Source organism: Amphimedon queenslandica, unplaced genomic scaffold (genome assembly GCF_000090795.2).
Source record: "Amphimedon queenslandica unplaced genomic scaffold, v1.1 AMPQUscaffold_13292, whole genome shotgun sequence".
Taxonomy (NCBI): Eukaryota; Metazoa; Porifera; class Demospongiae; order Haplosclerida; family Niphatidae; genus Amphimedon; species Amphimedon queenslandica.
In genome coordinates, this window is record NW_003546472.1 from 36,830 (window position 1) to 49,707 (window position 12,878).

The 12,878-nt window shown below is 33.0% G+C and overlaps 1 protein-coding gene and 2 long non-coding RNA genes across 3 annotated transcripts in view; all 3 read left to right on the top strand.

Annotated features, from left to right (window-relative positions):
* The first annotated feature begins 2,483 nt into the window (after positions 1-2,483).
* LOC109583623 (uncharacterized) lies at positions 2,484-3,717 on the top strand. Its single transcript, XR_002185624.1, has 3 exons — positions 2,484-2,885; positions 3,361-3,492; positions 3,578-3,717. It is a non-coding gene; the product is annotated as an uncharacterized LOC109583623 (long non-coding RNA).
* Positions 3,718-5,239: 1,522 nt separating this feature from the next.
* Positions 5,240-9,199, top strand: LOC109583621 (uncharacterized). Its single transcript, XR_002185622.1, has 4 exons — positions 5,240-5,394; positions 7,553-7,599; positions 7,653-7,805; positions 8,909-9,199. It is a non-coding gene; the product is annotated as an uncharacterized LOC109583621 (long non-coding RNA).
* Positions 9,200-11,140: 1,941 nt separating this feature from the next.
* LOC109583620 (uncharacterized) overlaps positions 11,141-12,878 on the top strand; it is a 7,324-nt gene continuing 5,586 nt past the window's right edge. The window contains exons 1-4 of the mRNA XM_019999042.1: positions 11,141-11,524; positions 11,578-11,886; positions 11,949-12,038; positions 12,089-12,873. Of these exons, the coding sequence (XP_019854601.1) occupies positions 11,332-11,524; positions 11,578-11,886; positions 11,949-12,038; positions 12,089-12,873 (1,377 nt within the window). The 5' untranslated portion in view covers positions 11,141-11,331. The remainder of the gene's footprint in view (positions 11,525-11,577; positions 11,887-11,948; positions 12,039-12,088; positions 12,874-12,878) is intronic.

Consider the following 12,878-nt stretch of genomic DNA (forward strand, 5'->3'; position numbering starts at 1 on the left):
TGATGGCTAATACATGTACATGTACATACATATGTATATACATACCCTATTGCTTGGAATGTTTTTTATTGTATACCTGCACTTTGTCTTGTCAGGTCAGTGGGAATTTCTACATGTTTCATAAAGTATTGTATCTATTGTGTAGCTGCTCCTTTAGATATCTGTTCTGTTGTTGTTTTATAAAGTAACAATATTTCTACAGAATTTGGGTTTAGAATTTTATTCTTATACATTTTCTGATACATATTGATGCCCTTATGCTGCGTAGAAAGTTTGAGCTGATTCCGATAAGAAATTTATGAGTCATGACCATTTTTTTAAATAGGCCAATTTTTGAAAAATACCCAAGGCTATAGCCTTGGAATTTTTTTCAAAAAATGGCTCAAAAATCAATCCAAAATTTTATTACATTTTCTGATATATATTGATGTCCTTATGCTACGCAGAAAGTTTGAGCTGATTCTGACTAAAACTTTTGGAGTTATGACCAACAAAAAATGGTTTCTACATATACTAAATACATGTACATGTAGTCTATTTAGTGTATTTTTAAGTATCAAAAGTAATAATTAATTACTAATTTTAATGACGAATATTCACTATTGGTAGTGGTTTGTGTGGTTGTTCTTTTCTGTGTCTATCAATCAATGTCTTCCTTTTGATCTTTAAGAGTATCCACCAAGAGAGGAGGAGTAGAATATCTATCACTAATCTCAATATATTCAAGTGATGGATGGATGAAGATAATTTCATATAAATGTTGTACTAGTTCTATCCAGTTAGGTTCAGATGACTTACCATTAATATCTCTACACTCTATCCTCAGTAGCCTGACGGTTGTATGTGACTGTAACATGTTAGTAACAGCAGGTAGTACCTGTTCATAAAACAATGGTGTCATTATTTGTTTCTTCTCTTCCCAACTACAGTTACTGTAAGACTGATCTGGTGTGAAGTTCACTTTAAGTTCTGTGAGATTGTTCTTTTGAGAGATGACATTCATAAAAGTTCTTATCCTTCATTCAGTGGAATGGATATACTCAACTGCTGTAGACTGGTGTTGTGTCTGAGACCAGTTGTTAGGAAGGACAACAATGAACTGGAAATGGAAATGGAAATGTCACTATACCTTTTATCATTAATCTCAAGGTATTTCAGTGTTTGGTTTTGTGTTAGCATGTCTTGTAGACTAGTACCCATACTGCTGGTACATACTCTCTCCTCCTTTATCATCACACTCAGAGCTTTAAGTGTAGTATTGGTTTGTAGAATAGTAAATAGTTCAATAGTACTCTCAGTTGTGTCTAGTGGTAATTTGTAAGTGTATGTAAACTGGGATGAGAGAGAAATAGAAGATGTGGTGGGTATGGGTAATTTATTATCAGACAGTGTAATCCTTTCATATGTGGAAGGAGTGATGATGTCATCAGTTCATTACTCCAACCTCCTCTTTTTATCTCTAGAGCAGTCAGTGGTGTGTTCACCTCTACTACATTCAGTGATGATGGTATGAGTTTATGAGATATGCTCAGTAAAAGAGCTTGTAATGTGTTGTTGTCCTTAAGTAATTGCCCTATTAATCCATCAGGTAGACGAGGAGGAGGAGTAAAAAGAGCATCTATTGTTAATGATGTTATTGTTTTATTTCTTGTTACTCCTCTAATGACACTGGTAATGGTACTTGTTATTTCATTCCTTCCAGCATACTTAATCTTCATTTCTTGTAGTGTTGAATTCATTTCTATACATTTCTCAAGTTCAGTGCACTTGTCTGTGTAGTATGTATTGTCAACTGTTGGTATAGGAAGACCAGTCATTATTAAGTGCAGTATCTTCAATTGAGGAAGATTGAGGAACTGTAACAATACACAAGGAACATATTGACGTAATGATGATGTACAGTAGCACTCCTGAATATTGTGTAGAAGTGATGACTATAATAATTTGTGTATTAAATCATCAGTAGGTTCATCCAACCATACCTCCAGTCTCTTACACTGGGTCTGTACAATAGACACTGCAGCTACTGGTCTAGTGTATGTTAGTGAATGGGTCAATAATCGTATATCAGTCTTTACTAGTGATGGTGCTTTTGTTAGTAGATTTGGAATTAAAGGCAGTAATATAGATCAGTTTAATATTCCTTGTGGATTAAAATTTAATAAAGATGGATTTTTGTGTGTTTGTGATCGTAATAATAGGCGACATGTTGTTTATTAAATATAGTTTAGTTTTCATTTTCTATTATTATTTTATGATTATTATAAATTTTAAAAACAAGTTAAATTTTATAATATGAAATGATCAGCTACATGTACTAATAAGAAGACGTACGTGTAGTATAATCTCCAATTATGCAATATGTTTGGTCAATTCGAATTGTGCCCCATACAATAATAATAATTTACTTAATAATTTAATAATACTTTACTTACTATTATTATTGATGTTGTTATTATTTTGTATTACTATTATTATTATAATTAAGAGGAAGCTCTCCACAGGTGATGTTCCCAGTATTAAGAATTGATGATCAGTTAATGAGTGAAGATGAGGTCAAAGAGATAAAGACAGGACTGAGTGCTATGAAGACAGGAGCTGTACTGGATATATTCAGTGAAGAGGATATCACTGGGAAGGAGAAATCCAAGTGGTCCATAACTAGTCTCCGCCTGACTAGTCCATAACAAGCTTGGAGTCTCGTACACTTCCCTTTGGAGTCTTTGTGGAGTCCTTGTAGTATGAGTATCCTGATTTTAATTCAGTAAATTTAGTAGTATCCTGGTATACATGTACCTACTGGAGTCTTAGATAAGTCAACTTGAAATCATTGGAGTTTCATATCTTTTTGCTTCATTACAGACCCCTTGGAGAAATCATGGCTGGTCAGTTAATTAATATGTGGGTGGAACTTAAGTAATGAATTCATTAATATTGTATAGTAGAGGGTTTATATTTACCTTTTTAGTTTTTGTTTATTTTAAGTAGTACATTGAGCTAAAATGCAAATAATTTTATTGAAAGTCTGTAAATTTTATTTCTTTATATAATCACTGGTGTACATGTACATGTCATTTTTCTCTTTTTCCTGGTAAAAGTCATTGTAAGCCTTATCAAGCTTGATTATCTTAGTTGCTTTGGTTACTATTTATACACATGTATCAGTTGTGGTCTTATTGTCTCCAGCTTGTACATCTGTTTGTTCTATACACTTTTGTGGGTTGGAAACCACCTACATGTATACTTGATAGCCTATGCTTAATAACATTTGTATTTTGTAAGTATTATTGTTTGTTAACTTTATATTTTATCATAATGTAATTTGGTCTTTTTATCTCTCTCCCTTTCTCTCTCCACCAGTCTTCTACCTCCTCTCTGGTGTATGTACATGTACAGTTATATTGCAGAGTCCCAGTGAGGCACTGTTAGCTGATGGTATTGAAGAGAATGATCATTTAACGGATAACTAGGACAATGATAAAGGATATAACAGTTAGTATTATTATTAATCTATTCATTAAATTTTTACATTTATAATAGTATGTACAGTACACATGTTTATTTTTTAATTTTGTAGTATTTTCCCTTTTCCTTAAAGACCACTGTAAAGACCACTGTTGAGATACTGGAGTGGATCAAGCGTAGACTGGAGGACAACTAGTGGTTACTGGCCGAGAGAATGTGACACAGGGTGGCTTGAAATTAGCAGTATATACTGACCTAGTAAGTAATGTGAATATACTTAGTTGTAATGTATGACTTTGTTTTGTGTTTGCTAAATTAGTGACTAAATGTGGAAAATCAAGAAAATGAAATCAACCAAAAGTAGCCTAGCTTGATCATTAATTTATGTCCTTGATATGACTTTTGACACAAAATAATGCTTTTGAAATTGACACAGAATTGTTACATTTTGGACTGAAAACCTTCCGTTATGACAATACATGTACTAGTATATCTAGTACCTTAGGGTGGGTATTAATTGTGCTCTTAAATTTTAGTGTTATTAAGGGGACCCTGATTTAGTGAAATGTAATATTAGCGAAAATAGGAAGAAACTCAATGGTAAAACCCCCATTCAATAGCATAGCACTATTCAAGAAGCCCAATCTATACATTTAAGAGCAGAATATACTACTTAACAGGATCACCCTATTTACTGTTATCTTGTTACAGATCTTGCCTATCTTGTGTACTTGTTTACATAAGTACATGTATATAATAACTATTATTAGCGGCTGGTTGAATTAGTGTTTTTAAGTACACTTGCTAAAAACGCAAAAATTAAGTGTCGCAATTAATACCCACCCTAAGGTAATTATTATGCTATTATTGCAGGGTTTTGCCTATCACTTATGTAATTGTTCCAGTTGATTGATGTACATCAGTCTGGTAGTATCAGTCAACAAGAACTCATTGGAAGATTAAGCAGATTAACAGTGTGAGCATCTAATGACATGAAACTAATTGTATGTTACACAGTCATAGTGCTGTGGGGATTTTTTAGCCTGCATGATATACTGTATAGCTAGAAATTTTGGAGGGACTTTAATTTGGCAAATTGCTAAATTTATCTTGTTTTGGCGAATGGCTATCAAAATGCCAAATTTGCTAAATTTAACTCCCTCCAAAATTTCCTCTTTGGTACAAGTGTTGGCCGTACTAAGCTGATTATGAGTTACATTAGACCATTACTGAGAATTTATGACGATAAATTGGAATCATATTATTACCAGGTATTGATGTACACTGTCACTAGCCAAATTTTACCAAAATTGAAAAGGAGAGCTTTCTTCATTTTTATTATCAGTTTTTATAATTTTTCTAAAATCAGTCCATCATCAGCTAAAGTTTAGGTGAATAAGAAAGTGCAGCCAATAGCCACTTATGGCAATTTGCAGAAATTTTAGGTGACAAAAATTTCTGGCTATACAGTATAGTGTATGACTACGTGTATGTATATACATGTACATGTACATGTAGTGACCAATGTACGTACATATACATGTACATGTAATTGATATTTTTCCTATTATTATAATGTTGACTTTACACTTAATGTGTTAAAAAATAAGTGGTGTGCATTATGTAAAATAATCTTAAATATTTTAATTTTATGTTTTGTACTATAACGTACCTTTACCAATATTTGGTCTTTACAGTACAAGTACTGTTAAATATATACATGTACCTGTTTAAATAACTGGGTTAATTATTTTTTCTCTTACAGTGATGATGACTCACAGCACGGTGTGCTAGGAAGGTATCAACAGTGATATGTATCCATGATGTACATTGTCTTGAACCTGATTGTAATAACCACGGATCATGTGACATGGGGGCATGTTCATGTTAGTCATCATGGACCAGAGATACTTGTGGATATGTTACATTGTAAGTGTTCGTTAACTGATTATAATAGGCATGGGATATCACATACATTATATATACATGTATATGTAAGGTAAAGATTGGACCTTATGCACCAAAATGATTCTAATTAACGCGCACCCAAAGTGGTGGTAAAATCATAAAATGGCGGATTTTTGGAGGGAAAGACAGGCAGTCACAGGCTAAACAATCTTCTCTTTTATCCATCCATTCTAGCTGTGGGAGCCACTTTGAGCTGTCCTTTTGTTTCAGTATACTCTATTTATCTCTTTTGTAAGCTCTTTGGTTGCTGTTTTGGCTTTTATAGCATTTTATCATAGGAATATTCTCAACCATTGGCCATTCCCGTTTTTCTAAATTTTGCTTTCAGGAGCCAGGGCGCTTGCCCCTCCATTGCTAGGAAGATAGAAGTGCATTCAGCTGAGTCCTATGACTAGTGTCTATCATCAGAGTTAGTCTCAGTCCATCAGGACAAGGTACGGTGGAATAACTCACTCAGTTGTTATTTTGCAGCTGGAGTGTGGATGATTATGACCATCTTTTCACTTCTTAAAACTATAGGACTGGTCTTTATTTACATGTAAGAAGCATTCCAAGGATCATAAGTGTGCTAGAATAGCTAAGCATCATGTAACTAGCTATTAATAGTAACATCCAGTATGAAGTAAAACACTTTCATCGTTACATGATTTTTATGTTTTTATTCATGTTAAAAATTGATGTTAATAACAATAATTATCTTTGTTATCGTCAAGATGGTTTCAAATTATTGTGTATATACTGTTTATCATAAAGTACATGTATGTGTAAATGCATAAATAGTCGTCTATACAAATGCAATGTAGTGACCTAGTGATAACAACAATAATAGTTCTAGCAACAACACCCATTATGTTTTTTATAATTCAAAATAATAAATAAAACTGTTGGGAGAGGATACAAATGGTGAAGAGCCATGAACGAGTCCTGAATGTGATGATTCCTTTCTGCAAGTACTGGATAGCGACTGACAGATTTTAATGACATGAGATGCTCATACAGTACAATCAGTGAATTTACAGATAAAGAATGAGTTCTTGCATGCCTCAACTATCTATAAGAGCCAACCTATAGTTTTAAGAAGTGAAAAGATGGTCATAATCATCCACACTCCAGCTGCAAAATAACAACTGAGTGAGTTATTCCACCGTACCTTGTCCTGATGGACTGAGACTAACTCTGATGATAGACACTAGTCATAGGACTCAGCTGAATGCACTTCTATCTTCCTAGCAATGGAGGGGCAAGCGCCCTGGCTCCTGAAAGCAAAATTTAGAAAAAACGGGAATGGCCAATGGTTGAGAATATTCCTATGATAAAATGCTATAAAAGCCAAAACAGCAACCAAAGAGCTTACAAAAGAGATAAATAGAGTATACTGAAACAAAAGGACAGCTCAAAGTGGCTCCCACAGCTAGAATGGATGGATAAAAGAGAAGATTGTTTAGCCTGTGACTGCCTGTCTTTCCCTCCAAAAATCCGCCATTTTATGATTTTACCACCACTTTGGGTGCGCGTTAATTAGAATCATTTCGGTGCATAAGGTCCATTAAAGACAATAAAATACATGTATTGTCCTTCCTGATACATTTACATGTACATGTAATTCCAATCAAAATTAGCCTTCTTTAATTTTCTCAAATTTTGCCAAAATTGAAAACAAGAGGATCCTCCATTTTCATTAAATTCTCTAATGCATGCACATGTTCTTATGTTGATCAAAATTGGATTTTCTGCAATTTTATAAAGCTGCTCAAAAATTGGCTAAAAATTTTTGTACAGGGTCACTGGCCAATTTTTTCAAAATTGAATACCTAGGAAAAAATTTTCAATTTTTTATATTTTTCCCGATACACATACATGTTCTTATGTAGTGTAAAAAGTTTGAGCTGATTTTGATCATAATTGAATTTTTTATGAATTTTTTAAAGTTACATAAAAATCAGGTTCACAGGCCAAATTTTACCAAAATTAAAAAGGAGAGTATTCTTCATTTTAGTTTTTTTTCTGGTACATACATGTACGTACAATTAGTACACATTATCAAGAGTGGATTAGGGGGTTAAGGCCCTCATGCACTCTTGACATTATGTATATTCATTATTATCATTATTGTCCTCAGGTTAGTGTACTTGTGATCCTGGTTGGACCAAAAAACTGTGCCAAAACGTAATAATTTTTAAATTATTTTTAATGTAATTTACTCTTTCTTATTCATGTAGCTTGTCCTAGAAACCGTTGGATCTGATTTTAGGTCATATTGTTACTGCTGTAAATGCAGCCACTGTCATCCAGTGTGTGGTAACTGTTACGGTACATACATGTATATGATACAGGATACACTGGAGCATACTGATGATAATATTTTAAAAGTGGTATGTTTTTTATACACTGTATGTATGTATTTTTATATTTATATAATGTACATTGTAAGAAAGTTCATTATGGAGCTAGCTGTGCTCAGAAGTGAAATACTAAAAGATTTTTTATTATTATTTAAAGGTGTATGTGTCCCGATTGTTCTGATAATAGACATTGTTCAATAATTAATGGATCATGCTTATACATGTACCATACATGTATAGCAAGGTACTGTTTTTACCTTATATAAGTGGTTTTTTTGAGGGTTACAAATTTCGCGGATTCCCTCCGGATTTGCGAAAATCAATTTAATACGGTATCCGTGTGGCACACATGGTACAATTCGCGAAATTAAAATCCGCGAATTATAATATTAGCAGATTTCACGAAATATAATTCCCATGAAAAAAAACCACTTAAACGGTATTTTTGTTAGAAAGAACCCCCACATGATAAAATATCTCCTAATTGTTAGTGTTCATTCACTTAATATTGTATAATAGTGAGTAGGCGACTAGGCGTATCAAAGGTATCGCCTGTGGTTATACAAATATGATCTATCCCTGTGGTTTTATTGCTATCACTATTTGTAGTAGACTTGAATTGTAGTAGACCTGAATGATTGACAAGCAGGAATGTGCACAAACATGCACAGTGTGTGCATTCAACCCTAGTTGGAACTTATTGTTTTCTATCTCTCTCTTTCTCAGGGTGGGACTGGTACATCTAATAACATCAATATATCAAATATATTGTCAACTTTATCAATCACACCATCTTTATTATTAACTAATATTACTGATACATGTATGTTGGTATGTATTACCAGTATTAAACTCAATCTCCTCATTATTGTCTGCTATATACTAGTGATGTACATGTACATTTGTTACTCCAGGATTTTACTGTATTGCATTAATCTATTGACAGTTGTAATAGGACTAATAATAGGTAAAGGAATGATAAATAATAGGAAAAAAATAAAAGTAATAATAAAAATAATAAACAGTAACTGTAGAAGGAAAGTTAGATAACTATATGTATATGTATGTGTGGTATGTACATAAATTGATAGTGCTCTTATTTATAATTAATTTTCTATTTCTCTTATTTATAGTAGTGCATCTCCTCCATTTATTTACAATGCTAACGAAGACGATAATCAATTTATTATTATTATTATATTAATTGGTTTAAGTACTGTAATGAACTAATGATACATACTATACTATATATGTACTGTTCACATTATGCTGTCATGGTAACAGAGACAAAGTTTAACAATTCAGAAAAAAGAGAGAATTAATGCAGGAAAGAGAATGGGAACAGATTATGTTACAGAACAGTAGTACTGATGAAAAATTTAATTATACTTGTATAATATAAAAGTATTATTTACTATGATTTCAGCATTCCAGTAACTACCTACACATTTGCTGATACAGCCATTCACTTGTAGTAGTAATGATACATACTTAGCAATAATAACAAACAAAATAGTTCATGGCATGCTTGGAAAAGGTTCAGTCACGTTTGCTACACTACTGTAACCTTACAATTCCTGTAACACTATACTGTAACAGGTATAATGCTCATATGAGCTGAAGAAGTTCATCTACACCTTGTTACAGGGGATTGCACTATCTTTGCAACAAGTAGAAATCTAACAAGTCACTTGTAATAAGTTCAAATCATAGTTCGGAAAGAGTCATCATGTTAGTAACAACAAACCCTGATTCATATCATATGGAGGAGCTAGAGAAAAAGAGAGTGAAATGATACCTATCAGACATAGCATGTGTATACAAGATACACGAGTATCTACACGAATTTTCAGGTTCAAGTAGATAGTGGTAGATAGAGGAGAGCAGCCTAAAATATTCGCCTTTATTTTCAGATATTTTCATGTATTTATATCCATACTAAAATAATCATCTGAAAAGCTTAAAAGACTGTTTCCTAATGCTTATTCTTCTCCATTTTAGTGCTAATAAGGCAGGTAGGCATTGTGCATTTTTCTTTTCAACATAACACATTCTTTTGTATGAAATTTCAGTGCCCACATGGCTTTTATCATGAGTAAATAACTGCAATGGAAGATTTCATGCGATGCTTTTTGCAATAAATGACATATTTTTGGTAGATGAAAATACACATCTACTTACAAAGTAAATGCAAGTAAATACTGGTTAAAAAAATTAAAATACAAGTAAATACAGAGTAGATAGAATTTGAGTAGATGTGCTATGTCTGATACCTATGATGAACAGTTACTCTGGCCAATCACTTATATACTAGATCTGTAATTAAACAGTCATGTTAAATGAATTCAACCTAGAAATAAGAATTTTTTTCTATTCAAGGTAAAATATTGCTTGACTACATTAAGGATGATCATGCAAAGACTGAAAGCATTAAATTGGTGAATGTACAATGGGCTTATTTATACAAACAAAAAACAACTATGCAAAATAATGAAAGTAACTCATACGATGTTTGGTATTTATTATAATAAACGAAGGGTTTATACTGACAACAAGACTAACACTTACATGATACATTAGTATTCATGAATACTTTAAATAACAGAATAGGTCTGTTAAAATATACTATATTGTTCATCCTGGGGCCTGCCAATTCCATTAGGAAGGGAAGAGGCTGGCCCGAGTCTAGTGGTGAGACTAGCCGGAGTCTACATTATTTTTAATCTAGACTGAGTCTGGGTCTGTTCACATATGCTGTGCATAATGCATTGTAATTCCGTGTTATTGATGTGTTTCATGCAGTATCTATTTTTATGAGTTGCTACAGTATATACCACATAAACTCATACACTCATCTTTTGGCTGTTCATACTTATTGCATAAAAATTAATGTATTTCAGTTTATGCACAAAAAGCTTGTTCCTTGTAAAAATTGAAAATTACAAGAAATAGTTGCAACTAATAACTTCCTGTCGGCATATGTACTTCTCATACGGCAATAAGATTAGAATGATATAAATTCACTCCTACTAGCTACTCCTACTTATATATAAAGTATATGCTCAGTTGGTTTGTCATTAAGTGTTGATCAATCTACTGTGGCTACTCTAACCTATACAAGATGATTGATATCTCTCAATGGAGAGCAAGTATTGGAATTTGGAGCTACTGCCAAGCTGCCTCCAGTAGACCAGCTAAAGGCCGCCACTCTCACTCATTCAAAGTTGCAATAGATGACAAGAATTCAGGCAGTACTGCATCAGGAGAGATAACATCTAAACTGCCAGCAGCTCTGTCTCTTATTGCCGGCAGCAGTTCTAACCTGATTTATAACGAACTCCATTTGATTGTTTGTCTATGTATTCTACTTCTCTTATCAGGAGATGTTGAACTCAATCCTGGTCCTATAATTGATGATCAACCAACTTGTCTCTTATTTGCAAAGTATCTTAAACCACTTGTTGACTGGAAATCATTTGCTCTTTGTCTTCCTGGAATAACACAATCTGATGTCAATATAATCAATAAAACAAAAAGAAATGCTCGCTTTAAAAAAATGGCTTTACATAAGAGATGGTTACAAGTTAATCCTCAAGCATCATGGAGATGTGTCAATGTTGCTTTGAAACAATGTAAAGAGAATAAACTAGCTAGAGATATTGAAAGAAAAACAACAGTTTCTACTCAAAGGACTTGTAATGATGATATAAAAGTGCTGACCAATGCTAATCCTGACCCTATAGTAGCAGGTAAAGTTATAATAAACCTTATAGACCTACACTCTATGCATTGTATACTGCAGGTAATCCAAAAGATATATTAAGGACTCATTCTGCTAAACTCACTGATGCTATTGCCACTAACCTTTACAGAGTAACTGATGCACTGTATGCTGAGAGACTGATACCACTGAATACTAAAGAGGAAGTATATGCTAGAGCAACAGGATTAAATGATTCTAGAAAATCAAGTCAATTAGTGAATGTATTGCAAAAACAATTGGGAGCCTCTCTTAATCCAAAGCAGTTTCTTATTGAAACATGCCATGTATTAACAAAGCAACAACATTGTATACTAACAGATATTGCTACCTCTATATTACACCAGTTAGGTGAGTGTGTGTGTGTGTACATTATTAGTGATCAATATAATCATTATATCTCAATACATTAGGTCAGTCTATACCTGATAATGTCAGTTCACATACTGTACCACCATTACCAGCCGATGATATATCCAATACACCAGTTACTAATATAAGAGGTAAAAATTTAGTATATGTAGTGAGAGTTTACCAATAATTATTTGCATAGATAAATTGTATAATTTACCAGCTGATGTAACAAAAATACGTGAAACTAAATTATCTGTCAGTGATCAATTCATAGACTGGAAAGGATATGGATTGAGGATAAAACTGCTTAATAAATTATCATCAGAAATAACAGTGCATGCAACTGCCCTTGTTGGAGGAAAGCTGTTTGAGTTACCAGAAAATACAATTCTTGTTAGCGTAATTTATGCTGTATCTACCTCCATTCCTCTGCTGATGAGACTAGAGTTGCAACACTGTGTTGATCTAAAAAATCATCCAAGTATGAGTTGCTATCTTAGATTTGCCACTGCTTCAATTAATGATGGTTCTCCTTACAAGCTTACACTAAAAAAAGGAAATTTTAAGTCTAGTGCCAGTAGTGGGTACGGGTCTTTTGACTATAATACAAATTGTTTTATATGTATTTTGGGACTAAAAAAAGGCACTGTCAATGGGAGTATTGACCATGAAATAATGAAACAAGAGCAAAAACAAAAAGGAAGTAGAAAGCAACACAAAACTTATCAGCTTCGAAAATATGCTCAAAAAGAATGTCAACAAGGCAAGTTACGTAAACATGGACAAGACAAACAAAAAAATGAAGGTGAAGTAGTTGGAAAACTTAAAACTACAAGCATAATGCAACAAAAGCAAAAACAAAAAGGAAGTAGAAAGCAACACAAAAATTATCAGCTTCGAAAAGACGCTCAAATGGGATATCAACAAGCCAAATTACGTAAACATGCAAATGGACAAGACAAACAAAAAAATAAAGGTGGAGCAGTTAG